This window comes from Zalophus californianus, chromosome 4 (assembly GCF_009762305.2).
Source record: "Zalophus californianus isolate mZalCal1 chromosome 4, mZalCal1.pri.v2, whole genome shotgun sequence".
Lineage (NCBI taxonomy): Eukaryota > Metazoa > Chordata > Mammalia > Carnivora > Otariidae > Zalophus > Zalophus californianus.
This window is the reverse complement of record NC_045598.1, coordinates 116,299,821-116,327,309: the sequence shown is the minus strand read 5'-3', so window position 1 is coordinate 116,327,309 and position 27,489 is coordinate 116,299,821. Positions and strand designations below refer to the sequence as shown.

General features: G+C 39.1%; 1 protein-coding gene across 1 annotated transcript in view; it reads right to left on the bottom strand.

The window, feature by feature from the left end:
* RP1 (RP1 axonemal microtubule associated) overlaps nucleotides 1-27,489 on the bottom strand; it is a 364,241-nt gene that overhangs the window by 93,849 nt on the left and 242,903 nt on the right. Inside the window, 2 exon segments of the mRNA XM_035726960.1 lie at nucleotides 9,114-9,158; nucleotides 10,032-10,090. Coding sequence (XP_035582853.1) covers nucleotides 9,114-9,158; nucleotides 10,032-10,090 — 104 coding nt within the window.

The following is a 27,489-nucleotide window of genomic DNA, read 5'->3' as shown; positions in this document are numbered from 1 at the left end:
CAAGCCTTTCTCAAGAAACAAGGTCTCAAATACACAACCTAACCCTACACCTAAAGGAGCTGGAGAAAGAACAGCAAATAAAGCCTAAACCCAGCAGAAGAAGAGAAATCATAAAGATCAGAGCAGAAATCAATGAAATAGAAACCAAAAGAACAGTAGAACAGATCAACGAAACTAGGAGCTGGTTCCTTGAAAGAATTAACAAGATTGATAAACCCCTGGCCAGACTGATCAAAAAGAAAAGAGAAATGACCCAAATCAACAAAATCATGAATGAAAGAGGAGAGATCACAACCAACACCAAAGAAATCCAAACAATTATAAGAACATATTATGAGCAACTCTATGCCAGCAAATTAGATAACCTGGAAGAAATGGGTGCATTCCTAGAGATGTATCAACTACCAAAATTGAACCAGGAAGAAATAGAAAACCTGAACAGACCTATAACCACTAAGGAAATTGAAACAGTCATCAAAAATCTCCCAAGAAACAAAAGCCCAGGGCCAGATGGCTTCCCAGGGGAATTCTATCAGACATTTCAAGAAGAATTAATACCTATTCTCCTGAAACTGTTCCAAAAAATAGAAATGGAAGGGAAACTTCCAAACTCATTTTATGAGGCCAGCATTACCTTGATCCCAAAACCAGACAAAGACCCCATCAAAAAGGAGAATTACAGACCAATATCCCTGATGAACATGGATGCAAAAATTCTGACCAAAATACTAGCCAATAGGATCCAACAGTACATTAAAAGGATTATTCACCATGACCAAGTGGGATTTATTCCTGGGCTGCAAGGCTGGTTCAACATCCGCAAATCAATCAACGTGATACAATACATTAACAAAAGAAAGAGCAAGAATCATATGATCCTCTCAATAGATGCAGAAAAAGCATTTGACAAAGTACAACATCCTTTCTTGATCAAAACTCTTCAGAGTATAGGGATAGAGGGGACATGCCTCAATATCATAAAAGCCATCTATGAAAAACCTACAGCGAATATCATTCTCAATGGGGAAAGGCTGAGAGCTTTTCCCCTAAGGTCAGGAACGCGGCAGGGATGTCCACTATCACCACTGCTATTCAACATAGTATTAGAACTCCTAGCCACAGCAATCAGACAACAAAAAGAAATCAAAGGCATCCAAATCGGCAAAGAGGAAGTCAAACTCTCACTCTTTGCAGATGATATGATACTGTATGTGGAAAACCCAAAAGACTCCACCCCAAAACTGCTAGAACTCATACAGGAATTCACTCAAGTAGCAGGATATAAAATCAATGCACAGAAATCAGTGGCATTCCTATCCACCAACAACAAGACAGAAGAGAGACAAATCAAGGAGTCTATCCCATTTACAATTGCACCCAAAACCATTAGATACCTAGGAATAAATCTAACCAAAGAGGCAAAGGATCTGTACTCAGAAAATTATAAAATACTCATGAAAGAAATTGAAGAAGACACAAAGAAATGGAAAAACGTTCCATGCTCATGGATTGGGAGAATAAACATTGTGAAGATGTCAATGCTACCTATAGCAATCTACACATTCAATGCAATCCCCATCAAAATACCATCCACTTTTTTCAAAGAAATGGAACAAATAATCCTAAAATTTGTATGGAACCAGAAGAGACCCAGAATAGCCAGAGGAATACTGAAAAAGAAAAGCAAAGCTGGCGGCATCACAATTCCGGACTTCCAGCTCTATTACAAAGCTGTCATCATCAAGACAGTATGGTACTGGCACAAAAACAGACACATAGATCAATGGAACAGAATCGAGAGCCCAGAAATGGACCCTCAACTCTATGGTCAACTTATTTTTGACAAAGCAGGGAAGAATGTCCAATAGCAAAAAGACAGTCTCTTCAACAAATGGTGTTGGGAAAATTGGACAGCCACATGCAGAAGAATGAAACTGGACCATTTCCTTACACCACACACAAAAATAGACTCCAAATGGTTGAAAGACCTAAACGTGAGACAGGAGTCCATCAAAATCCTAAAGGAGAACACAGGTAGCAACCTTTTCGACCTTAGCCGCAGCAACTTCTTCCTAGAAACATCGCCAAAGGCAAGGGAAGCCAGGGCAAAAATGAACTATTGGGATTTCATCAAGATAAAAAGCTTTTGCACAGCAAAAGAAACAGTCCACAAAACCAAAAGACAACCGACAGAATGGGAGAAAATATTTGCAAATGACATATCAGATAAAGGGCTAGTATCCAAAATCTATAAAGAACTTATCAAACTCAACACCCAAAGAACAAATAATCCAATCAAGAAATGGGCAGAAGACATGAACAGACATTTCTCCAAAGAAGACATCCAAATGGCCAACAGGCACATGAAAAAGTGCTCAACATCGCTCGGCATCAGGGAAATCCAAATCAAAACCTCAATGAGATACCACCTCACACCCGTCAGAATGGCTAAAATTAACAAGTCAGGAAACGACAGATGTTGGCGGGGATGTGGAGAAAGGGGAACCCTCCTACACTGTTGGTGGGAATGCAAGCTGGTGCAACCACTCTGGAAAACAGTATGGAGGTTCCTCAAACAGTTGAAATTAGAGCTACCGTTCGATCCAGCAATTGCACTACTGGGTATTTACCCCAAAGATACAAATGTAGGGACCCGAAGGGGTACGTGTACCCCAATGTTTATAGCAGCAATGTCCACAATAGCCAAACTGTGGAAAGAGCCAAGATGTCTGTCAACAGATGAATGGATAAAGAAGAAGTGGTATATATACACAATGGAATATTATGCAGCCATCAAAAGGAATGAGATCTTGCCATTTGCAACGACGTGGATGGAACTGGAGGGTGTTATGCTGAGTGAAGTAAGTCAATCAGAGAAAGACATGTATCACATGACCTCACTGATATGAGGAATTCTTAATCTCAGGAAACAAACTGAGTGTTACTGGAGTGGTTGGGGGTGGGAGGGATGGGTCGGCTGGGTGATAGACATTGGGGAGGGTATGTGCTACGGTGAGCGCTGTGAATTGTGCGAGACTGTTGAATCACAGATCTGTACTTCTGAAACAAATAACGCAACATATTTTAAGAAAAAAGAAAAAGAAGAAGATAACAGGAGAGGAAGAAAAGGGGAGTATGTCAGAGGGGGAGACGAACCATGAGAGATGATGGACTCTGAAAAACAAACTGAGGGTTCTAGAGGGGAGGGGGTAGGGGGATGGGTTAGCCTGGTGATGGGTATTGAGGAGGGCACGTTCTGCATGGAGCACTGGGTGTTATGAACAAACAATGAATCATGGAACACTGCACCAAAAACTAATGATGTAATATATGGTGATTAACATAACAATAAAAAAAAAAGAATCTTCACTACTAACCAGGTTACTCAGTAGCCTCCCTGCATGTTGGAGCTTGTTATATATCACTGTTAAGTTAGGATGATGATTCTTTACTGCAGTTTACTGTGAATCTTCTGCCTCTCTGTTTAGTATATTCAACTCCACTTCAAATCTTGATTCTTGACAGGGGAAGGAGCATGGAGGCTAAATGGCAAGCTCCTGCAGGGTCCCCAGGATCCCTGTGACCATTCTCAACCTTGATGCCAGATTCTCATCGGTGGTATTTCTGCCTTGTCCTTATCCCAAATTCCTCTCAACTTTATCCTTCATGCTTGCTGCTAAATCTCTCCATGCCTCTACTGATCATCTGCCTTACCATGGCTAGAAACCTTAGTTTGCCTCTCTCTGGATATTTGCTAACAACTCTCAAGTACTTCATGCTCTGTTCCAAGTAACCTATTAGGTCTAAACCTACCTTCAGAACAACATCACTGGCATCATTAGGATAACAATTCATGATCCTCAATTATTAGAATTCAAGTCTTGACCTACATATGCAGTTTACATGAACTACTCTCTACCAATTCTACTGCTGTGGTTATCTATTGCTGTATAACAAACCATCCGAAAACTGAATGGCTTTAATCAACAATAATTAATTCTTTGGCCAATGAATCTGCAATCTGGGCCAGACTTGGCAGAGAAAGTTCATCTCTGCTCCACACGACATCGGCAAGGGTGGCTCAACAGCAGACAGAAGGATCTGTGTTCAAGATTGCTCTCTTATGTGACTGGCAAGTTGGTGCTAGCTGCTGGCTGCTGGCTGCCGTCTGGAAGCTCAGGCAGGGCTTGGGGCAACAGCCTTTGTGCCTCTCCATGTAGACCTGTCCATGTGATCTGGGCTTGTTCATAGCATGATAGCTGGGCTCCAAGAACAAACATTCCTAGAGAGAGGGCCAGGCAGAAGCACCATCACATCTTTTGACCTACTAGTATATGGCAGAAACATCACATGGAATAACTTTTGTTCCACGCTATTAGTTGAGGCAGTCTCAAAGGTTTGCCTAAGTTGATTCCACCTTCTGATGGGGAATTGGCAAGGTTCTGGAAAAGTACATGGGGCAGGAAATGTAATTACAGCATTTTAGCAAATATAGTCTGCCACATCTACCTTTCCAGACGTGCACATCCCAACTCCTCAGCCCCCTTTTCCAACAGAACCACCATTCCCTAGGTCAGTGGTTCTCAACTGGGGGTCATTTCCCCAACCAGGAAACATTTGGTGAAGTCTGAAGACATTTTTCATGGTCACAACTGGTGGCTGAGTGCTATCAGCATCTAGTAGGTAGAGGTTCAGGGATGCTGCTAAACATCCTATGGTATACTTGACAATTCCCCATAACATAGAATTATCCATCCCCAAATGTCAATAGTCTCAAGGTTGGGAAACTTTGCCTCAGACTAAGTAAGAGCCATCTGATTAATCCTATTTCACCCCAAACTGCACTATGCTTTTTGTGAATTATCTCCAAATAGAAATTGGTTGAGAGTAGGCTCTTTGTGGCAATGTATCTGCATATCTGTTGGATATTCTGAAGATACTGAGATCATATTATTGTTTTAGTGTCAAACCCATTATATTCAATTACTATGTTGAATTATAGGTATTTTGTCTCAGTCAGGAAAAGGTGTGAACCAATATTCTAGAATCAATGCAGCATAAATGACGATCCAAACACTGGCCATTTACTGCCAGGAAAAAAATGAGGCAAAAGCCAAGCATGGGTCATGAGAAGCACTGCAGTGTTTCCCTAGTTGCTCACTTAACTCTTCCTAGAAGACCCATGTCAAACAGCAAGTCACAGCAAATATCTGGCTTCTGATTAGAATTCCCATGAGCTCACCTTCTTCCTTCAGGTTCCAAACTTGTCCCCACATTGACTTCTCTTTTCCCATTTAGCTGCATTGGAATTTGTTAACCAAGTTTCAAACAACATATGTCGGAACTGATGAGGCAATCCCAGAGGTGGTTTCTCTGGGATTTCCGGTGCACATATCACAGGCACTTATCTGGGACACTGACCCCTCAGACCCACCCAGGTTCCCAGGTACCCACAGCATATCTTCCTATCCAGGAAGAAAGACTGACCAAATAGGTAGAAGGTTCCAACACAGGAGCAGGTGGTCACTTCTTTATCCATACAACTACAAAAACCATGTGCCATAAATGATCAGAGCAGGGGGCAATTCAAAGCCATCTACACTTGATTTGGAATGCATGATGATGTTATAAAAGAGTTTATATTTTTAATTATGTTGAACCAATAATTAAATTTCAGTTTCTTTCCCAGAGTGGACACTATGGGTAGTGAGACCTGCAAACATGTATAGAAAATAGAATTGAAAAAGAGAAAATATTTTAATAATCTTTACCCCAGATAATCCACAAAGTTGCTAATAATCATGCTACAAAGAGTTGGCATTCCCTATAAATATGTAAGTGCTCCAAGAATTTTACAGTCCCTCAAGTCAGAAACCCTTGAGAGCATGCAGGAAGCCCAGACATTTAAAGTGAAACAGTTTTGTATAATGCTTAAGAGCTGAATTCTAATACCAGTTCTTTGGGTTACTAACTGACTTAAGTTTCTGGTACTTCAAGCCAGTTTCTTGGGATAATATTTTTAAAGCCCTGTCACTATAATACCACTGAATTCTGGGCAAATTGAAAAAGAAAAACAAACTTTTTAGTACATTAATTCATTTCCAAGAAAGAAAGAAAAATTCCCCACTGCCTAATAATAATAATAATAATAGTAATAGAAATAACAAAGGGGCCATCTGCAGAAGTAGTGAGTAGTCAGCACTCTGGAAGGCTGGAGTTGTGCTTGTGGCAAATGTCAATACCCCAGGCCAGGAGATGGGAGACTGCAGCCACATAAGTCTGGGAGATGGACCTGAGACTTTTGAAGTAAGCCAAAAGTGTCTACACCCTTAGTGAAAGGTTGGGCTCCAAATAATCATCAGCAAAGGAAGCCTCACAGAAACATGATTTGTCTCCACAAAGGTTCTAGGTGAAAAAAGATTACTAAGAATAATAACAATAATAATAATCTCCCCAAGAATTAAAAACATCCTTTCACTTGCATCTGGAAAAAGCTTAAAAGCTAAAGATCTAAAAATACAGCCTAATCATCTAGAAAAACAATATAACAAAATAAATCCCAAGGCATAGATGATGTATACACATATATAAATATACACACATTCCTAATGACTAGGGACAGTTAAAAGAAGGTCTTTTAAAGAATAGTATGGACTCTGGAGTCAGACCATTTGGATTCAAATTCCAAATCTGCTATTTGCCACCTGTGTGAACTTATATGAGTTTTTTTTTTTAAAGCATGCCCTTTAGTTTCATTATCTGTAAATGGAATAATGATATTGTCTACCTCATGGGTTATTGTGAGGATTAAATAAATATATCTAAAACCCTTAGACCCTACATAGTAAATGCTATATGAGTTCATTATTAATGTTGCCATTACCACTTCTATTACACATTGTCCCACAGACCTAGATAGCATCTCAGGACAAGAAAAGGTGTCATTATTCACATATGATATGGCTGCTTTCACAGATCATTCAAAGAGTATGTGAAAATTTATTAGAATTAATTTAATGTATTTATTATTATAGAATTAATATAAATTTATTAGAATTTAAAAGAGAGCTTACCGTAATGGCTAGCTATAAGCATTATACAAAAGGCATTGATAAATGTTAGAAAATTCAATCCAGCAATGTACATTAAAAATATTATCCATGACCAAGTTCAGTCTAACTCAGAAATGCAATTTTATTATGATAAATGATTTCACCTATATGAATTATAAATATTTAGGTTTATAAGGTATCAAGTTTGGGAAATATGTCTTAGATAATTGTGGGAATTCATTAAACACAGCCTGGAGTTATGATGGCTCATAATTGTATTTATTGTTAATCACCTCAAAATGAAATTAAATTAACTCAGTTGATTCCTTCTTTTCCTTTCTACCATTAGACTGAAATAGCATCTTGGTCTACTTTCTTCCCACTGCAGCTATGCAGAAGGGCACGAATTATATAAACACGCTTCATGTACTTTCAAAATCTAAGACCCATGTTTGCTCTTCAACACTCTTAACCACAATGTAACACTGCCTCATCAGATTAGACTACTTAACTTCCCAAGGTTCTTTCCACACCATATACTAGCTTATTCATATAACTATAAAACTATAATGTATCTCAGGAATCATATCCCAGGAAATATTAAAGATAACATTCTTCAGAATTTAAAAATGAAATAAATAAAAGAAGACCATTCACAGACAAATAATGGTAGTGTCCCATGAACTAAAGTCTGTGATTAATCTGCATTTGTACTATAAAAAATAAAGACATTTTAATGAGACCATAAAAATAAACTAAAACCAAAAAAATGATTAATTATAAGAAACATTTTATAATACTTTATTTAATCAAAATTACACTAAAAAATTGTATTTACCAAACTCCTTGGTAAACACGTCTGCTATATAATGCAACTTCATTATATTCGGTATCACTAATGTTGATTACATGGTTAATATTATTAACATAGGACTTTCAACATTTTCATGCTTATTTAAAATCTTTAGTTCAAAACTATTAGCCTAGGGACGCCTGGGTGGCTCAGTCAGTTAAGTTCTGCCTTCAGCTCAGGTCATGATCCCAGGGTCCTGGGATCGAGTCCCACATCAGGCTCCTTGCTCAGTGGGGAGCCTGCTTCTCCCTCTGCCTGACGCTCCCCCTCCTTGTGTGCTCACTCTCTCTCTTCTCTCTCTCTGACAGATAAATAAATAAAATCTTTAAAAAAAACTATTACCCTATATTACTCATATATACACCATCGAGTCCCATGATTAATAGTTAATTTTGCTACTTAGAGTGTCATTTCAAGCTTTATCACTTAGGGGCTTACTGTAAGACAGAACTTTTGAGGTCCCTTAAAATTAATAAGGGATTCTAGAACAGTAGTAAAATTGCATCCATATTAACAGTCTGACACATGCATAGCTTTTCCCCTACACTCAACTAAAAAACAAAAGTAAAATATAAGCCAAAATACAATTTCTAACATAATAAATGCAAATCCTGGTTATCAGAACGGACATACTATTTGCATCTCAGTGGCCATCCTAATCAATACAGGACTTTATGAATATAATAATGTTAGCATTAACCCTTGCTTAGTTTCAAATTGCCACACAGTACATTTTGGGGAACATAAAAGTTTGTTAACTTGGTATGTGTATTAGTAATTTGTATTTATCCATCTCATTGAGATCAGCTTTAAAATGTAAATATATTAATAACTATTGCAGGTTGATTTGAAGAACATCTAATTGAAAAAGCTAACCTCAAAAGACTTAAAAAGAAAACTGAGAACCAATATGCAAAATTACTTTAAAGAAAAGGACAATTAATAGAAATCATTTGGAAAATGATTATTTCATGCATATATTTAAATTATTGAAGGGAAAAAATATTTGGGGCTAAAGTTGCTTATGTTTGTTTCTTTATAAATCAAACCATAATATAATGCCTGTTCCTATACTCATTTTAAATATTTTTGGATCAATAGTTTAAACTCAATAAGAATATACTAAAAAATGTATAAGGCAGGTAATCTTGAAACAGAAATAGATCATTTCAGATGATTAGAAGATGAAAAGTGGCAACAACATTTACCATTTGCTTCCTCTTGTATTTTGGGTTGATGATTTATTTGCATTTCTACAAAAATAAAAGTGAAGTGCAGTTAATAATAGATCTGTCTGAGGCATTATAAGTGGGAGAAAAAGAAGTGCGAGTTAACTCTTTAATGGTAGCATGGGGCACTTGGGTGGCTCAGACGGTTAAGTGTCTGCCTTTGGTTCAGGTCATGATCTCAGGGTCCTGGGATCAAGTCCCACATCGGGCTCCCTGCTCAGTAAGAGACTGTGTCTTCCTCTGCTCCTCCCCCCCACACTTGTACTCTCTCTCTCTCTCTCAAATAAATAAATAAAATCTTTAAAAAAATACTTTAATAGTAGGAAATCCTTAGGCTTATTTTTAACCTACAGTAGGGCATATAATGTTGCCAAGACACATCTTTACGTGTGCTTTTATTTTCACTGTGAGGAATAATGATAAATCTGATGCAAAGGGTAAACTATCAAAAGGGACATTCTGGGGGCAAATGGGGAATGTTCCATGACACCAAGTTGTATCAAAATCATTTCATAATATTCCATTGTGTGTGGGTGTGTATACCACATCTTCTTTATCTATTCATCAGTTAATGAGTTAATGAACACTTGGGCTGTTTCCATAAAGAGAGAGAGAGAGAGACAAACCAAGAAACAGGCTCTTAACTATAGAGAACAAACTGATGGTTACCAGAGAGGTGATGGGTAGGGGGAATGGGTTAAATAGGTGGGGGTTAAGTAAGTGGTGGGGATTAAGGAGCACACATGCTATGATGAGCACCAAATGATGTATGGAAGTGTTGAATCACTATACTGTACATCTGAAACTAATATTATACTGTATGTTAACTAAACAGAACTTAAATAAAACCTTTAAAAAATCATCTTGTATTCTACTGAAGATTTCATTAATCCTCACCTTGAAGATAAAGTTCAATTTCTGAATGAATTATGCCCTGAGACATAAAGGGAAGCCATCTGAGGAAAAGAGAGAAAAAAGAGAGAAGAAAAAAGAAGAGAAAATTAATTTCTGCTTTTCTCGATTTTTACAATAAGCTCAATTCTGCACTAATTTTGAACATTAAAAGGTAACTATAAAAATAGCTTTTATAAAGTCAAACAATCCAATTTACTGTGAACTCATGATTGTGGTAGAAATGATATCATAACTGTGGCTTGAATAATAAAATACATAAACTGCTAAACCTGCTAACCATCTACCTCTCCAAGTTTATCAGTCCTCAGTCACTAACACTCATAAATGCACCTGGGCTTCCAGCAGAGCACTGCCCTACCAAGCTGTAATGAGGCAAGGGCTGGTCTCAGACTTTGAGCCTGATTCCTGGGCTAGGCTAGAAAGTGTCGCCCACCTATTGGCACAGAAAAATAAGTTCCCTCATTTTTAATACATCCTCTACAGAGGTCTCTACCTTGCTTTCACATGACTTCCTTTAATATCTCTTCCTCAGTGTCTCCAAAAATAGTGGTACTACCTTAAAATTTGATGAAAATATTACCACCTTGGAAAATGTGCTTATGCTAAGTAATAGCTCATCCTGGCAGTTTCCCTCTAAATCAGCCAAACTTCTGTGTTAGAAGCTCCATGTTGTAGAAAAAACCAAGGCTGAAGTCAGAAAACCAATGTTATCACTTTCAGCTTTGGGATATCACCCTCTCGAAGCTTCGTTTCCTTGACTAAATTATCTCCTTACAGAGCTGCTGTGAAGTTGAAATGAATAGTCACGTGGTACATAAATGTTACTATTATATCACAATAAAGTTATTGTTATCCCATATTCAAACACACTTCCATTCCTTCTATCCATCCATCCATCCACCCATATATTCAATAAACATTTAGAAAATGTCTTCTGTATGCGAGGCCCTTTGCTAAATTCTGGGGATTTGGGAAGAACAGTAGAGACTGGGAACCTGAGCTGAGGAGCTTTCAGTGTAAAATGCGGAAATAGACGTGTAAAGGTATAAATGTAGAGTTGTAGGTGATGTAAGAAATACTTACAGATATTGTAGGAACATAAAAGGAGGCTGACCAATTCTGAATGGCAAGAATGAGGAAGTACAAAGGAATAAAGAACAAACAAATGTCAACAAAGAGGTGATACTTAATCCGAAGGTTGGGCAGTAGGTAAGATATCTGTTAGGCAAACAAGAGATGGGAAGGGCATCACAGGGAGAAAAAATAGCATTGGTAAGAGTACAGAGATGAGGTTCTACATGGATGAAGCACAGGAGGCTGCTGGGAAAGACTTGGGGGTAGGGTGGGGGACCCTGTGTGAAGGACACTGAAGGGGAGGTCACTCGATCTGAGAATGTCAAGTGACTCAGGTGAAGTTATGGGACTTACTCCACCACAATAGCCTTGAAATCACCAGATGATGCTAATAGGTGGGGTATAAAGGTGAACTATGTCAGTTCATGCTGTTCTACTCAGCTCTCAGGACAGTTCATCACTCTATTTTTCAAAAGCTTTGAGAGATCCCATTTCCTTCTAACCACTTCCACCTGTGCCTTACAAGTGTGCTATAGAGAGGTAGGCCTTGAACAGTAAGGTTTGTACCAGAGGACCTGCCTCTTGTCCTAGCTGAGTGGGGCAGATATGGACACCTGATCCACATTTGGTCAATCAGTCTTAATATCTTTACATAGAGATATAGAAACTGTGATCAGATGGCACTGCTCATGGAGATTTCACAGTACCTCTATTGTTAAGGCCAGGTGGTATTTTGGAGTGCAAAGCTAGCTGCAAGCCAAAGATATGGGAGAGAAAAGCCTGTGTACAAAGAGAAGCAGCTGTTGTACAGAGAGAAGAATAGAGATTTTCAATGAAGAGATACCTTCAAAATCCAAAGAGAGTGACTGGCTCTCTGATGACTCTCTAGTTTATAATGTCCAGCTTTATTTCTTAAAGCTGGGTTCTATAAGAGTCACCTTCAATGTTGCTCTTTTAACATTAATCTTAGTGAATTCCTCATCCTTGCAAACAAACCAGAGTTTATTGACTGAACAAGTGAAATTTTAAAAATCATACTCTTATCTTGTCTTTTGTTTAGTCCATTTATGGAAGGTCCCTTCTATGGTTTCTCTTTTTTTAGAAGATACTGGGCTAATGCAGGGTTGTGGCCCTGAAAGCCACTGAGACTTCTGAGTACAGGATACCTACTAAAAATAACTCCCTCTACATTGCTCCAGGTTCAGATTTCTTAATGTGAAATCAACAAGACAAGCTGATAAACTCTCAATTCCAGAGTGGTCATAATTTCTATGAATTTTTTTAAAAATAGTTTTATAGTGCCATTAGATATTTATTCATGAACCATTTCTAATTCATAGAACAGGATAGATCTTAGTTGCTGTAGATGATAGTTATTTGCGGCACACACATATTTTCTGCCGTATATACGCCTCTATCTAATCAGCCAAGACTAGTTGTTGAAGATTAGGAACCATTGTTTTGCATGAGAACATGAAAATTCCCCCAGATCCAGTGAACAGATGAAAAGAATTAGAGCAGTATGGCTTGAGAGGAGCATGGTGATATTAAAGAAACAGAATAAAAAGTAAGCAGGAGGAGCCTGCTTGCCTAAGATCACCATACACATTATGCAGTCACCAGCAGAAACATTCTTCAAAACCCCAGATCAACAGAGGTTTCCCTTTCACTGGGCTAACTAGGAAACACAAACACAGAAACAAAATAAATTTGCTCTAGTCTTTTAAGGTTAAAGTAGACAACCATGGAATGTATTTGAGTGACTTTGCCCTCAAATATATGGGCTGTTTTTGGTGGGGAAGGGGCCTAAAAAGGTTACATAGATTAGATTTCATCCGAGATACATTTTAGATACGGCAACCCCTCATTCACATTGAAAAAGGCAGAAGAAATAGTAAATGCTTGTATGAAGGTTCTACGTCTCCACCCCCATCCCAAAAAATGAGTAAGACTGATCCCTGCGCCTCATTCTGTCAGTTTCCCACCATCACTACTTGTCACTTCCACACTGAGGCATGGCTCAAACTGACAAAAAGAGCCCAGAAATCTGCAACAGCACAAATACATGCTCAGAATAGCAAGAAATGATTAATAGTGGCCTCTTTCAGGAAAAAGAAATCAGTAAAGTTAAATGATTGTTCACTGTCTCATGATAATTTTTATTATTTTTCCCTATAAAACAGTATATTACGTTTCTGTATCTTAGAAAATTTCAGCATCCTTTCTTATCTATATTATTCATCATTCTCCCCTATTTCCCAGAAAAGCAAAATAAAACCATTTGTATATAAGCTGAATTATTTTCAAAATAAAGAAACACATAAACAATTTTTACCAACACACCTGAGCATGTTAGAGAGGGAACTCATGTAAAGATGAGGTGACCTCTAAGGTTTCTCCCATTGCTCTTTATTAGTCTTTCCTTCCCTCCCTTCCTCTCTCCTTTCCTTGCTGCCATTCCTGTCTTCCTTCTTTCCTTCCTTCCTTCCTTCCTTCCTTAAGTATTGGCCAAGTCTGCACTTGGAATAAGAAACCATGTTGGACAATAAAAACAAATGTATGAGACCCTACCCTTAAGAAGTTTATCATCTAGCACATGAAAAAAACACATTCATAAACAATGACAGTGGATGACATGGTGTGGGTGAGTAGTGTATAGAGGTCTAAGTAAAGCACTAGAGAATTTTATTTTATTTTTTTAAAGATTTTTTATTTATTCATTTGAGACACAGAGATACAGAGAGAGAGAGAGAGAGCATGAGCAGGGGTGGGGGGAGGCAGAGGGAGAGGGAGAAGCAGGCTCCCCACTGAGCCAGGAGCCTGATGTGGGGCTCGATCCCAGGACCCTGGGAACATGAGCTGAAGGCAGACGCTTAACCATCTAAGCCACCCAGGCACCCAGGACTAGAGAATTTTAAAGAAAGTAAATTCACTTCTGGTTGGGCAAGCAGAGAAAGCTTCATGGCATGGATATCATTTTATCCTGGGCTAAGGATTTCACTAAGCAGAGGAAAGAATAAAATGCTGAGATATGTGAGATAAGAGAGTATTAATGTTCCTGGAGAATGTCTAGGGAAGGGAACAAAACATACTTTATTAGGGGGAATTGGAAGAGAAGCCTAAAAGAGTGATGGGGAGACAGGAGGGGTCAACTCATTTTGCATCTGGCACCACAAACTAAGACCTTACACATAGTGGGCCTGGTTGTAACACTTTCCTTGTCTACTGTGGTTATGCAAAAGAAGGGTACTGTTTCAACTGGGCTGTACTGGTTCCTTTCCTGACCGTCTCCACAAATTAAGTCCTGCTCTGTGTATGATTTAGTTTACGATTTATTCACAAATTTGCCAAATTTAGCACACACTTCCTGAGCACCTACAACATTTTATGATCAGTTTGTCCTATGGACACTGAAGGTCTTGATTTCCACTTTCTAAGGGCATGGACCTTCACATGTGATTTCCTTGGAATGAACACCAGAGCTGGTATGTAGCTGTTAAGTAAGGAAAATGCTTTGTGAATGAGAACAATGGAATGGTGGAGAGGTGATCATTAGCCTTGCTTCTGTTTAAGAATCTCTTGCATCAAAGGCAGGTCTGCCAGTGCCTGAAGCCACAGAGAGAAAACCATAGAAAATGCACTCCTCTCTGCCAGACAGTGAAGGCAGAAAAGTCCCTGTTGTGGCTGATCAGCCAGTAAACTTCAGTTTTTCAAGACTGAGATATCCTGAGACAAATAAATCATTTATTGGCATAAAAACCAGTAGAATATTAGACTTTCTTTTTAACTCCTGTATTCATTCTAAGAATCACTCTTTGGTATTGTATTAATACTTCAAATTAATATTAAGTGATAATTTTGTTTATACGTGTCTTAGTGAGATTAAGACATATTTAAACCTTTTAGATTCCATGTTCTAATTCCAAATTCTTCATTTAATGTGATTTCCCTTAGGGCTTATGGTGTCTTCATTACTATATGCCCTTTGGTTCAGTTGAATACACGTGTAATTTTCAGCTGTATTATTGTATTGTGGTATACATGGTAGGAGTTGAAAGTAGAAATATAAGACATCAGCCTAACCTTAAGGAACGTCTTGTGAGAGCTGGGAAAAGTCAGAGACATAAACACATAAATACAATTACAGGTAATAAGTGCTGAGTTAACATTGTGTGCTTTGGTAAAGGTATGGAAGGGACAGTTAGCCCAACCTGAAGGTTTAGGAACGCCTCCCTAGCAGAGGGGATACAACCTCTTGTAAATTACCAGTCAGCAGAGTGAGAGGCCACCAGACTCTAGGCACTAGGAGAGGATCAGGAGTTAGGCGAACTCCGACGGGACAGCACGAGCAGAAGGGAGCACTGAAGGCTGACCGGGAGCAGAGAAGAGCCAAATCTACCCCAGACTGTGCAAGGCTGGCATCAGCTGCCAAGGGGGCTATCTCAAGGGTATGAGGAAGGCCTCTTACCCGCTCTGTTCAAATGCTTGCCTCACATACCTATGGGGCTCACAGTTATTTTAATGGAGCAACAGACCCTCTTTTCAACAATTAGTAGGAAGATGTTGAAGATTATGAAATGGTGAGCATGGACCTTGAGTGGAGGTGGCATTCCATGTGTAAAAAGTACCCAGGATTTGCTGATAGTCTATTCTATCCAAAGTGGAGAATTTTAGGGGGTGGAGCAAGATGGCAAAGGAGTAGGAGACCTGGATTTCATCTGGTCTCAGGAATTCAGCTGGATAGGGATCAAACCATTCTGAACACCTACGAACTCAACAGGAGATCGAAGAAAAGAATAGCAACAACTCTCTGAACAGAAAAGCGACCACATTCTGGAAGGTAGGACATGCGGAGAAGTGAATCCGAGGCGATATTTGGGAAGATAGAGGGCTGGGGGGGGGCTCTGTCAGCAGCTTCTGGCAAGTGATAGAGCCACAGAGCACAAAATTGGAACTCATAGAAGTCAGCTCCGCTGAGGGACGTCGTTCCAGTGGCTAAGCGGGGGGTGGAACACTCGCGGGACAGTGTGGTCTCAGGACACTTGTGGTCACAGAAAGACCGGGGGTGCCTGAATGCAGCAGAGCTCCCAGGTATCGGAGTGGAGAAGCCAGCTGCAGAGATGGAGCCAAGGAGTGGGCTCTCAGCTCGGGGTTGCCATAAACCATGATCCGCAGCACAGTCGGGCCACTGCTCCTCCAGCAGGGACCCAACAAGCGGCAGATCTGGGGAGACTCCCCTTCCTCCCCCCGGAGGAGTGGTGCAGAGCGCACCGCAGGGATCTGCTGGGTTTGGAGACTCCACATGAGGTCAGGTGCCAGAGATAGAAATGCTCGGTCACAGGCCAGGTGAGCAAGGAGTGTGGCTGGAGACTGGGGAGATGGGAGTGATTGACTGTTTTTCTCTGGGGGCTCACTGAGGAGTGGGGCCCCGAGTTCTCGGCTCCTCCGGGGCAGAGATTGGGAGGCCGCTTTTTTCACTCTTGTCCTCCAAAGATGTATGGAAGGCTTGCAGGGAACAAAAGCTCCTGAAAGCAAACCCGAGCAGATTACTTAGCCCGGACCAGCAAGGGCAGGGCAATTCTGCCTCCAGCAAAGACATTTGGGAACCACAGCAACAGGCCCCTCCCCCAGAAGATCAGCAAAAACAGCCAGGCAAGACCAAGTTTACGGATCAATGAGAATGGCAGAACTCCAGCACTAGGGGAATACTGCACATAGAATCCATGGCTTTTTTACCATGATTCTTTAGTCTTTCAAAGTTAATTTTTTTAACTGTCTTTTATTTTTTTAATTTTTCTTTTTCCCTTTTCCAACCAACATCTTATCAATCCCTTTTTTAAAAAACATTTTTATTTTTCATTTTTAGAGTCATATTCTATCCCTTCATAGTAGTTACCCTAATTTTTGGCATATATATATAAGTTGTTCTCTCTTTAAAATTTTGAGATACAGTTTCTTCTAACAGATCAAAATATACCCTAAATCTCTAGTGTATGGCTTTGTTCTAGTCTCCTGGCTGATCACATTCTCTCCCTTTTCTTTCTTTTTTTAATCCTTTTCTTTTTTTTTTCAAACAACTTCTTATCTTATCAATTCCATTTAGAATTTGTTTATAATTTTTATCTTTACAGTCATATTCCATCCCATCTTCGTATCAACCCTTATTTTTCTATATATATCACTTTTTCTTTCTTTAAAATTTTGGGAGGCACTTTCTTCTAACAGACCAAAATACACTCAAAATCTAGTGTGGCACTGATCTATGCACCAACCTGATCATATTTGATTATATTCTGGTGTTTTTGTTTGTTTTTATCTTTTTCTTTTTCTTTTTCTTTTTTCTTTCTTTCCCTTTCTTTTCCCCTGGCTTCAGGTCTTTTCTGATTTGTTTAGAGTATATTTTCTGGGGACATTGTTACCCTGTTAGCATTTTGTTCTCTCATTCATCTATTCTCCTCTGAACAAAATGACAAGATGGAAAAAATCACCTCAACAAAAAGAACAAGAGGTAGTACCAACAGCCAGGGACTTACTCAATATGGACATTAGTACGATGTTGGACCTAGAGGTCAGAATCATGATTTTAAAGATACTGGCTGGGCTTGAAAAAAGCATGGAAATTATTTGAGAAACCCTTTCTGGAGAAATAAAAGAACTAAAATCTAACCAAGTTGAAATCAAGAAGGCCATTAATGAGGTGCAATAAAAAATGGGGGTGCTAACTGTTAGGGTAAATGAGGCAGAAGAGAGAATCAATGACATAGAAGACCAAATGATGGAAAATAAAGAAGCTGAGAAAAAGAGAGATAAACAACTACTGGATCACGAGGGCAGAATTCGAGAGATAAGCAATACCATAAGACAAAACAACATTAGAATAATTGGGATCCCAGAAGAAGAAGAAAGAGAGAGGGGGGCAGAAGGTATATTGGATCAAATTATAGCAGAGAAATTCCCTAATTTGGGGAAGGAAACAGGCATCAAAATCCAGGAGGCACAGAGAACCCCTCTTCAAAACAATAAAAATAGGTCAACCCCTGACATCTAATAGTAAAATTACGAGTCTCAGGACAAAAAGAAAATCCTTGAAAGCACCTCAGGAGAAGAGATCTGTAACCTACAATGGTAGAAACATTAGATTGGCAACAGACCTATCCACAGAGACCTGGCAGGGCAGAAAGGACTGGCATGATGTATTCATAGCATTAAATGAGAAAAATATGCAGCCAAGAATACTATATCCAGCTAGGCTATCATTGAAAATAGAAGGAGAGATAAAAAGCTTCCAGGACAAACAAAAACTAAAGGAATTTGCAAACACAAAACCAGCCCTACAAGAAATACTGAAAGGGGTCCTCTAAGCAAAGAGAGAGCCTAAAAGTAACATAGACCAGAAAGGAACAGAGACAATATACAGTAACAGTCACCTTACAGGCAATACAATGGCACTAAATTCCTATCTTTCAATAGTTACCCTGAATGTAAATGGGTTAAAAGCCCGAATCAAAAGACACCGGCTATCAGATTGGATTAAAAAACAAGACCCATCAGTATGTTGTCTGCGAGAAACTCATTTTAGACCCAAAGACACCCCCAGATTGAAAGTGAGGGGGTGGAAAAGCATTTACCATGCTAATGGACACCAAAAGAAAGCTGGGGTGGCAATCCTTATATCAGACAAATTAGATTTTAAAACAAAGACTGCAATAAGAGATGAGGAAGGACACTATATCCTTCTTAAAGGGTCTATCCAACAAGAAGATCTAACAATTGCAAATATCTATGCCCCTAACATGGGAGCAGCCAATTATTTAAGGCAATTAATAACAAAAGCAAAGAAACACATTGACAACAATACAATAATAGTGGGGGACTTTAACAACCCTGTCAGTCACTGAAATGGACAATCATCTAAGCAAAAGATCAACAAGGAAATAAAGACTTTAAATGGCACACTGGACCAAATGGACTTCACAGACATATTCAGAACATTCCACCCCAAAGCAACGGAATACACATTCTTCTCTAGTGCCCATGGAACATTCTCCAGAAGAGATCACATCCTAGGTCACAAATCAGGTCTCAACCGGTACCAAAAGATGGGGATCATTCCCTGCATATTTTCAGACCACAATGCTTTGAAACTAGAACTCAGTCATAAGAGGAAAGTTGGAAAGGACTCAAATACATGGAGGCTAAAGAGCATCCTACTAAAGAATGAATGGGTCAACCAGGAAATTAAAGAAGAATTTAAAAATTTCATAGAAACCAGAGAAAATGAAAACACAACTGTTCAAAATCTTTAGGATTCAGCAAAGGCAGTCGTAAGAGGAAAGTATATAGCAATACAAGCCTTTCTCAAGAAATAAGCAAGGTCTCAAATACACCACTGAACCCTACACCTGAAGAAGCTGGAGAAAGAAGAGCAAATAAAGCTTACCTGCAGGAGGAGAAGAGAAATAATAAAGATCAGAACAGAAATCAATGAAATAGAAACCAAAAGAACAGTAGAACAGATCAACGAAACTAGGAGCTGGTTCTTTGAAAGAATTAACAAGATTGATGAACCCCTGGCCAGACTTATCAAAAAAAAAAAAAAGAGAGAAATGACCCAAAACAACAAAATCATGAATGAAAGAGGAGAGATCGCAACCAACACCAAAGAAATACAGACAATTATAAGAACATACTATGAGCAACTCTATGCCAGCAAATTAGATAATTTGGAAGAAATGGATGCATTCCTAGAGATGTATCAACTACCAAAACTGAACCAGGAAGAAATAGAAAACCTGAACAGACCTATCACCACTAAGGAAATTGAAGCAGTCATCAACAATCTCCCAAGAAACAAAAGCCCAGGGCCAGATGGCTTCCCAGGGGAATTCTACCAAACATTTAAAGAAGAATTAATACTTATTCTTCTGAAACTGTTCCAAAATATAGAAATGGAAGGAAAACTTCCAAACTCGTTTTATGAGGCCACCATTATCTTGATCCCAAAACCAGACAAAGACCCCATCAGAAAGGACAATTACAGACCAATATCCTTGATGAACATGGATGCAAAAATTCTCACCAAAATACTAGCCAATAGGATCCAACAGTACATTAAAGGTTTTATTCACCACAACCAGTGGGATTTATTCCTGGGCTGCAAGGTGGTTCAACATCCACAAATCAATCAATGTGATACAATACATTAATAAAAGAAAGAACAAGAATCATCTGATCCTCTCAATAGATGCAGAAAAAGCATTTGACAAAGTACAGCATCCTTTCTTGATTAAAATGTTTCAGAGTGTAGGGATAGAGGGTACATACCTCAATATCATAAATGCCATCTATGAAAAACCCACAGCAAATATCATAGTCAATGGGGAAAAACTGAGAGCTTTTCCCCTAAGGTCAGGAACACGACAGGCATGTCCACTCTCACCACTGCTGCTCAACATAGTACTAGAAGTCCTAGCCTCAGCAATAAGACAACAAAAAGAAATAAAATGCATCCGAATTGGCAAAGAAGAAGTTAAACTCTCACTTTTTGCCAATGATATGATATTTTATGTGGAAAACCTAAAAGACTCCACCCCAAAACTGCTAGAACTCATACAGGAATTCAGTAAAGTGGCTGGATATAAAATCAATGCACAGAAATCAGTTGCATTTCTATACACCAACAATAAGACAGAAGAAAGACAAATTAAGGAATTGATCCCATTTACAATTGCACCCCAAACCATAAGATACCTAGGAATAAATCTAACCAAAGAGGCAAAGGATCTGTACTCAGAAAACTATAAAATATTCATGAAAGAAATTGAGGAAGACACAAAGAAATGGAAAAACATTCCATGCTCATGGATTGGAAGAACAAATATTGTGAAGATATCAATGCTACCTAGAGCAATCTACACATTCAATGCAATCCCCACCAAAATATCATCCACTTTTTTCAAAGAAATGGAACAAATAATCCTAAAATTTGTATGGAACCAGAAAAGACCCCGAATTGCCAGAGGAATGTTGAAAAAGAAAAGCAAAGCTGGCAGCATCACAATTCCAGACTTCCAGCTCTATTACAAAGCTGTCATCATCAAGACAGTATGGTACTGGCACAAAAACAGACACATAGATCAATGGAACAGAATAGAGAGCCCAGAAATGGACCCTCAACTCTAGGGTCAACTCATCTTTGACAAAGCCGGAAAGAATGTCCAATGGAAAAAAGACAGTCTCTTCAACAAATGGTGTTGGGAAAATTGGACAGCCACATGCAGAAGAATGAAACTGGACCCTTTCCTTACACCACACAAAAAAATAGACTCCAAATGGTTGAAAGACCTAAATGTGAGACAGGAGTCCATCAAAATCCTAAAGGAGAACACAGGTAGCAACCTCTTCGACCTCAGCCGCAGCAACTTCTTCCTAGAAACATCGCCAAAGGCAAGGGAACCAAGGACAAAAATGAACTATTGGGACTTCATCAAGATAAAAAGCTTTTGCACAGCAAAAGAAACAGTCCACAAAACCAAAAGACAACCGACAGAATGGGAGAAAATATTTGCAAATGATGTATCAGATAAAGGGCTAGTATCAAAAATCTGTAAAGAACTTATCAAACTGAACACCCAAAGAACAAATAATCCAATCAAGAAATGGGCAGAAGACATGAACAGACATTTTTCCAAAGAAGACATCCAAATGGCCAACAGACACATGAAAAAGTGCTCATTGCTCGGCATCAGGGAAATCCAAATCAAAACCTCAGTGACATATCATCACATACTAGTCAGAATGGCTAAAATTAACAAGTCAGGAAATGACAGATGTTAGCGGGGATGCAAAGAAAGGGGAACCCTCCTACACTGTTGGTGGGAATGCAAGTTGGTGCAACCACTCTGGAAAACAGTATGGAGGTTCCTCAAAAAGTTGAAAATAGAGCTACCATATGATCCAGCAATTGCACTACTGGGCATTTACCCCAAAGATACAAATGTAGGGATCTGAAGGGGTACGTGCACCCCAATGCTTATAGCAGTAATGTTCACAATAGCCAAACTGTGGAAAGAGCCAAGATGTCCATCGACAGATGAATAAAGAAGATGTGGTATATATATATATATACACACACACACACACTGGAATATTATGCAGCCATCAAAATGAATGTCTTGCCATTTGCAACAACGTGGATGGAACTGGAGGGTGTTATGCTGAGCGAAATAAATCAGAGAAAGACATGTATCATATGACCTCACTGATAGGAGGAATTCTTAATCTCAGGAAACAAACTGAGGGTTGCTGGAGTGGGGTGGGGGTGGGAGGGTTGGGATGGCTGGGTGATAGACATTGGGGAGGGTATGTGCTATGGTGAGCACTGTGAATTGTGCAAGACTGTTGAATCACAGATCTGTACCTCTGAAACAAAAAATGCAATATATGTTAAGAAAAAAAACAGATAGCAGGAGGGGAAGAATGAAGGGGGTGGAAATCAGAGGGGGAGACGAATCATGAGAGACAATGGACTCTGAAAAACAAACTGAGGATTCTAGAGGGGAGGGGGTGTGAGGATGGGTTAGCCTGGTGATGGGTATTAAAGAGGGCACGTTCTGCATGGAGCACCGGGTGTTGTGCACAATGAATCATGGAACACTATATCAAAATCTAATGATGTAATGTATGGTGATTAACATAACAATTAAAAATTTAAAAAAAAAACAAAGTGGAGACTTTTAAAAGTGTTCGTTCTTCCACTTTCACATAAAGGAAATGATTTTAACCTTTCTCAAAAAAAAAAGTAAAGAATATTGAATAGAAATGAGGCTGGAACAGTTTAAAAGTATTAGTTGCAATATCAACTCTAAGGAACACTCTGCAGCGTCTTGTCCTTCTTCCTTAGGATAATATGCCATAATATACGTATCTGACCATGGCTTGGTTTTGAGAGGACAAAGCAGGTCATGCTGTTCTGCCTTGACAAGTCAAGTTAGATAGTTTTTTAAAACATCATTTATTTGTATTTAACTTTTCAGTTTCTCATCCATAAATCACCTTCTATTTAGAAGTCCCCTTAGGTGGATCTTTATTTCAAATAAGCTGCTCCCACAAGCTAATGCCAATTTCAATTCCCAAACCAATCAGGAATAATGGAAGGCAAAACTGAGAGATTCCTGGCCCTCCCTGTCCTCAGGCTGAAGAACTTTGCTATGAATCGTCTGTGAATCTAGACCCTCCTGGGTCAAATGGGTTAACAAATATATTCATAAATGACATTGTGTCTTTTAAAAGATAAATACTAACTTTTTTTCAATGATTTCATTATTAAAAGTCTATACACATGCACATATATATATATACACACACGTACACGACATGTACAAGTTCAGTAACATACAGAAAAGTCTAGAAATCTCTAATTTAATGCTAATAAACCCTGCAGTGGATAGTACATTGTGAGATCCCCTCAAATAGAGTACTGGATTAAATAGTGTCCCCCAAATATTCATGTTCACACGGAACTTCAGAATGTGACCTATTTGAAAACAGGTTCTTTCCAGATGTAAAGTGGAGTGAGCCCTAGTCTAATGACCAGTGTCCGTATAAGAAGAGGAGAAGTGACACAGAGACGCATACATAAAGGAAAAGCACAGCCATGTGACAGCAGAGGCAAACACTGCGGTGAGGCAGCGGTACACCAAAGCACACCCAAGACTGCGGGCAACCACCCAACCACCAGACGCACTAAGAGACAGGGAAAGATCATTCCCCAGAGACTTGAGAGGGAGCATGACCTCAGTGATACCCGAGTTTCAGACTTCTGGCCTCCAGAACTATGAGAGAATAAATTTCTCTTGTTTTAAGCTACCAAGCTCATGGTGATTTGTTATGGCGGTTGTAGGAAACTAATACAAATAGTAAATAAGAATATTTACTTCAATTCATAGTCAGGGGAATGCTTGTCTGCTTTAAATACAAATTTTGCTTGCTCCAAACCTCAAATAGCCAAACTTTATGTGTAAGTGGTAGAAATTCAGTGGTGTGTACTCTATCTATATTAAATGTACAAAAAGTAGAAAAATAAAACTTCAGGTATAGAAATAAAATAAAACCATAAGGATGTGGGTGTTCAAGAGGAGAAAAAAAAAAGGAAAAGGAGATGCGGATCCTCATGGGAAGCATCTGTGATCACAGAAGCATCCTCTTCCTGTAGCTCTGTTTTATATTTCACTTTTTCCCGCTTAACTTATAAAAGGAATGAACACTTGGTGGTCTTTTTCTCTGTCCTAATTCAGCTATGCTGTAAATTCTTGCCCCATAAGGAAGCATCAAGGAGCATACTGAGATTTTCTTTCCTTTTCCCCTGTGATTATATACTTGAGCATTTCTGCTGCCCACACCCCCGAACTCATTAGCCGTCATAAATGCACCCAGGACCCCACCTTGGCCAGCTCCCTGTCAGGTCTGAGAAGAGACCAGTCCAGAAAGAGGTCTGTCCGGCTCCTATGTGCAGCGTGGGTCTCCTTTCCTATCAGACTCACACCAGCCCTACTTACAGTAAGTTGTCCTTGCCCTTTCACATGCAAAGAGAAGGCGCTCATAGCACAGAAGCAACCACCAATAGCTTCTGAGTGGTCCTTTATTGCAGAAAGGAAACTGCTGTGCCCGAGGTCTCTTCCTGAGGCCACTACTCTGCTTTTTAAAACTAAGAAGGCAGGATCTGCCTCACCTCTTTAGACCCACAGATAGGAAGGAATGATTGTTGCAACTTATTTTCCTCATCAAGGTATTGTGTGAATGAGTGTTGGCTCCCATCGCTTCGGGACCTATTACTATGTGCAGAACATCAAATACTAACATTCACTATGTCAGGACAGTGCATATCTATTATATTACCTTTGGTCACTCAGCGTATTTTGTAATCAAAATTTTTCAGCCTCAATCCATTGAAACTAAATTAAGCCATCACTTATGTTTCTTCTTTCCAACAAGGCCACGTTGGCTTAGTGCAGACATGAGTGAAGGTAGTGCAAGGAGTGATGGTGGAAGCAGCAGGGGTAATGGTGGCAGGGGGCTGGGCAGCACCACTGTCATGGTAGGTGCATGGAGGCGTGAACAAGTGATGAATATATCTAAAGAATCCCAAGAAGATTTCACATTAAAAAAAAATCAGCTCTATTAATGTGACAAAATATATCAGAACCTAAGAACCTTAGAAGAAAACCCATGGTGAATCACTTCCTAGCTCTTCTGATGTAAGGAATAAAATACAGCCTCCCCTCTGCCCCAAAGATGGCTGTGTGCTGTGGGTGGGAGAGGCTGGGAGGGGATGCCCGGTCCTCTTCAGCACGACTTGTCACTTAGCCAATGGGGGGTTCTGTGTTATGCTAAGTTCAGAGAAAGCACTAGGAGAAGGAAAAGTGTTTCCAGTTGTGCCAATTAGCTCATGCTAGCAGCAGAATTTGAATGGGAACTTAAAGGAAGAGGAAGAACAGTAGAGTAAGGAAGGGCATTCTTGAGTGAAGAATAGCACATTCCAAGGGACAGAAGCAAACGGAACAGAACTTGTTCTGGCAATAATAGATGGTCTAATTTCACTAAGATCTTGCAAGAGGACAATTAAAAAACAAATTGGAAGGGGGTAATGGAGTCAAATTCTTCAATGGAAAGATCATATATTGTTTTGGGTTTATGGTATTCAATAGAGATTAATGAAGATTTTGAACAGGGAAATGATGCAATTAAAATACTGCCTTGGGAATAAGGGAACAATGTTTTCCCCATATTTCTTTCTTGAAAAATTTTAGGACAAAACTATACAACAAAATACTAAGGAATTTATTCTTCAAAAAGAGCAAAAGAAAAATGAAAGAAAAGATAAGCTAAAGTCAGAATGATGTTTGTAAATGCCAAGAGTCAGATTAGCTAGACGCTGCCCTCTTAGCACAGAGTCAAATTAGCTAGAAAGTGGTGAGCAGGGAGGACTGGAGAAGAAGGAATCCAGACAATCCAGAGACTACTGCAGTAATCTGGTGGAGAGCACAACTGGAGTAGAGGATGTGAGAACAGAAAAGAAGGGATGAGTTAAACAGGTACTCTGAAAAGGAATTGACTCAATTTAAGATCTCAAAAGCTAGAAAAGAGGGAGAGCCTACTGTGGTTCCCACTGCTCCTTCTCGGTTACGGTCACCCCGAGTCATCCCTGGCTGGTGGTTTTTAGTGCCATGCATATAGGATTTTTACTTGAATTGACTCATTATTTTCTCTTCTACTTTTTGCTGAGTAATTAAAGATGTAATTGTTTTGACATCTCCCAATCTGTACACCTGCATTTTCCAGTGCCATTTTTGTCTATATTTTTTTGCCTCATTTCCTGTTGATTATCTATTTGGAAAGAAGGCTGAAGGGTCCCAACATTGAGGATTCAAAATTTCAAAATAGAGCCCCAAGTTTATTACTCTATGTCCACAATAGATTGGGTTTTTGTGTAGAACCCTGTTCTAATTCAATCCCATTCATGGGCCTGGACCCCATCATTTTCCCTGAGGTGAGAACCAAGCAATAATAAGCATCAATGCCTAGCTGGCTAAAGCTGGGAACTTCTTGAGAGAGGACTCAGCAAAGGTCTAGAGAGCAAGGCTTAAACCTGGAAGCAATAGGGCCAAGTCAGAAATGGTTGCCAAAGAATAAGGAGTGTGAGGATAAGACTGATGGTGTTTTAAGAGTACAAACTTGCAAGGAGTAGTAAATAGACCATAGAGATCTAATGCACAGTGTAATGAATATAAGCAATACTGTACTACAATTATAATTATATAATGTGTAAATATTGCTACAAAGGCAACTATTTTATAAGATATGAATGTATCAAAATAACATATTGTATACTTTAAATTTACACAGTGTTGTATGTCATGGAGTTCAAGGGAAAGCCCAAGTTATCTAGATTTTAACCTTTGTCTTTCTTGGGTTCTATTCTGAGAGTTCTCGCTAAAATTCTTCTTGCTTAATTCCCTTATGAAATTGTTATAACTCTAACGGTTATAATTATAACTATAATTTTAAGTTATGTAAAGAAACCAACATTTAAACAAATATTCCCATGATTGATGTAAAATTTTCCAGTATTAAACATCTGATCCTTTTGTGACATATAGCACATTGAAATAATAAGAAATTGTAAGATAAGATTCCTTTACAATGCTTAGCAATAGATTATTTATTCAAGCAATCAATGAGTGAAGATGATGTAGAATACTGAATAAATGACACAAAAACACACAAGCACCTAAAATACACATACATTCACACACACCCAGCATTATCCACATTGCAACACACTCTTTGAAGTACCACAGGGACCAGC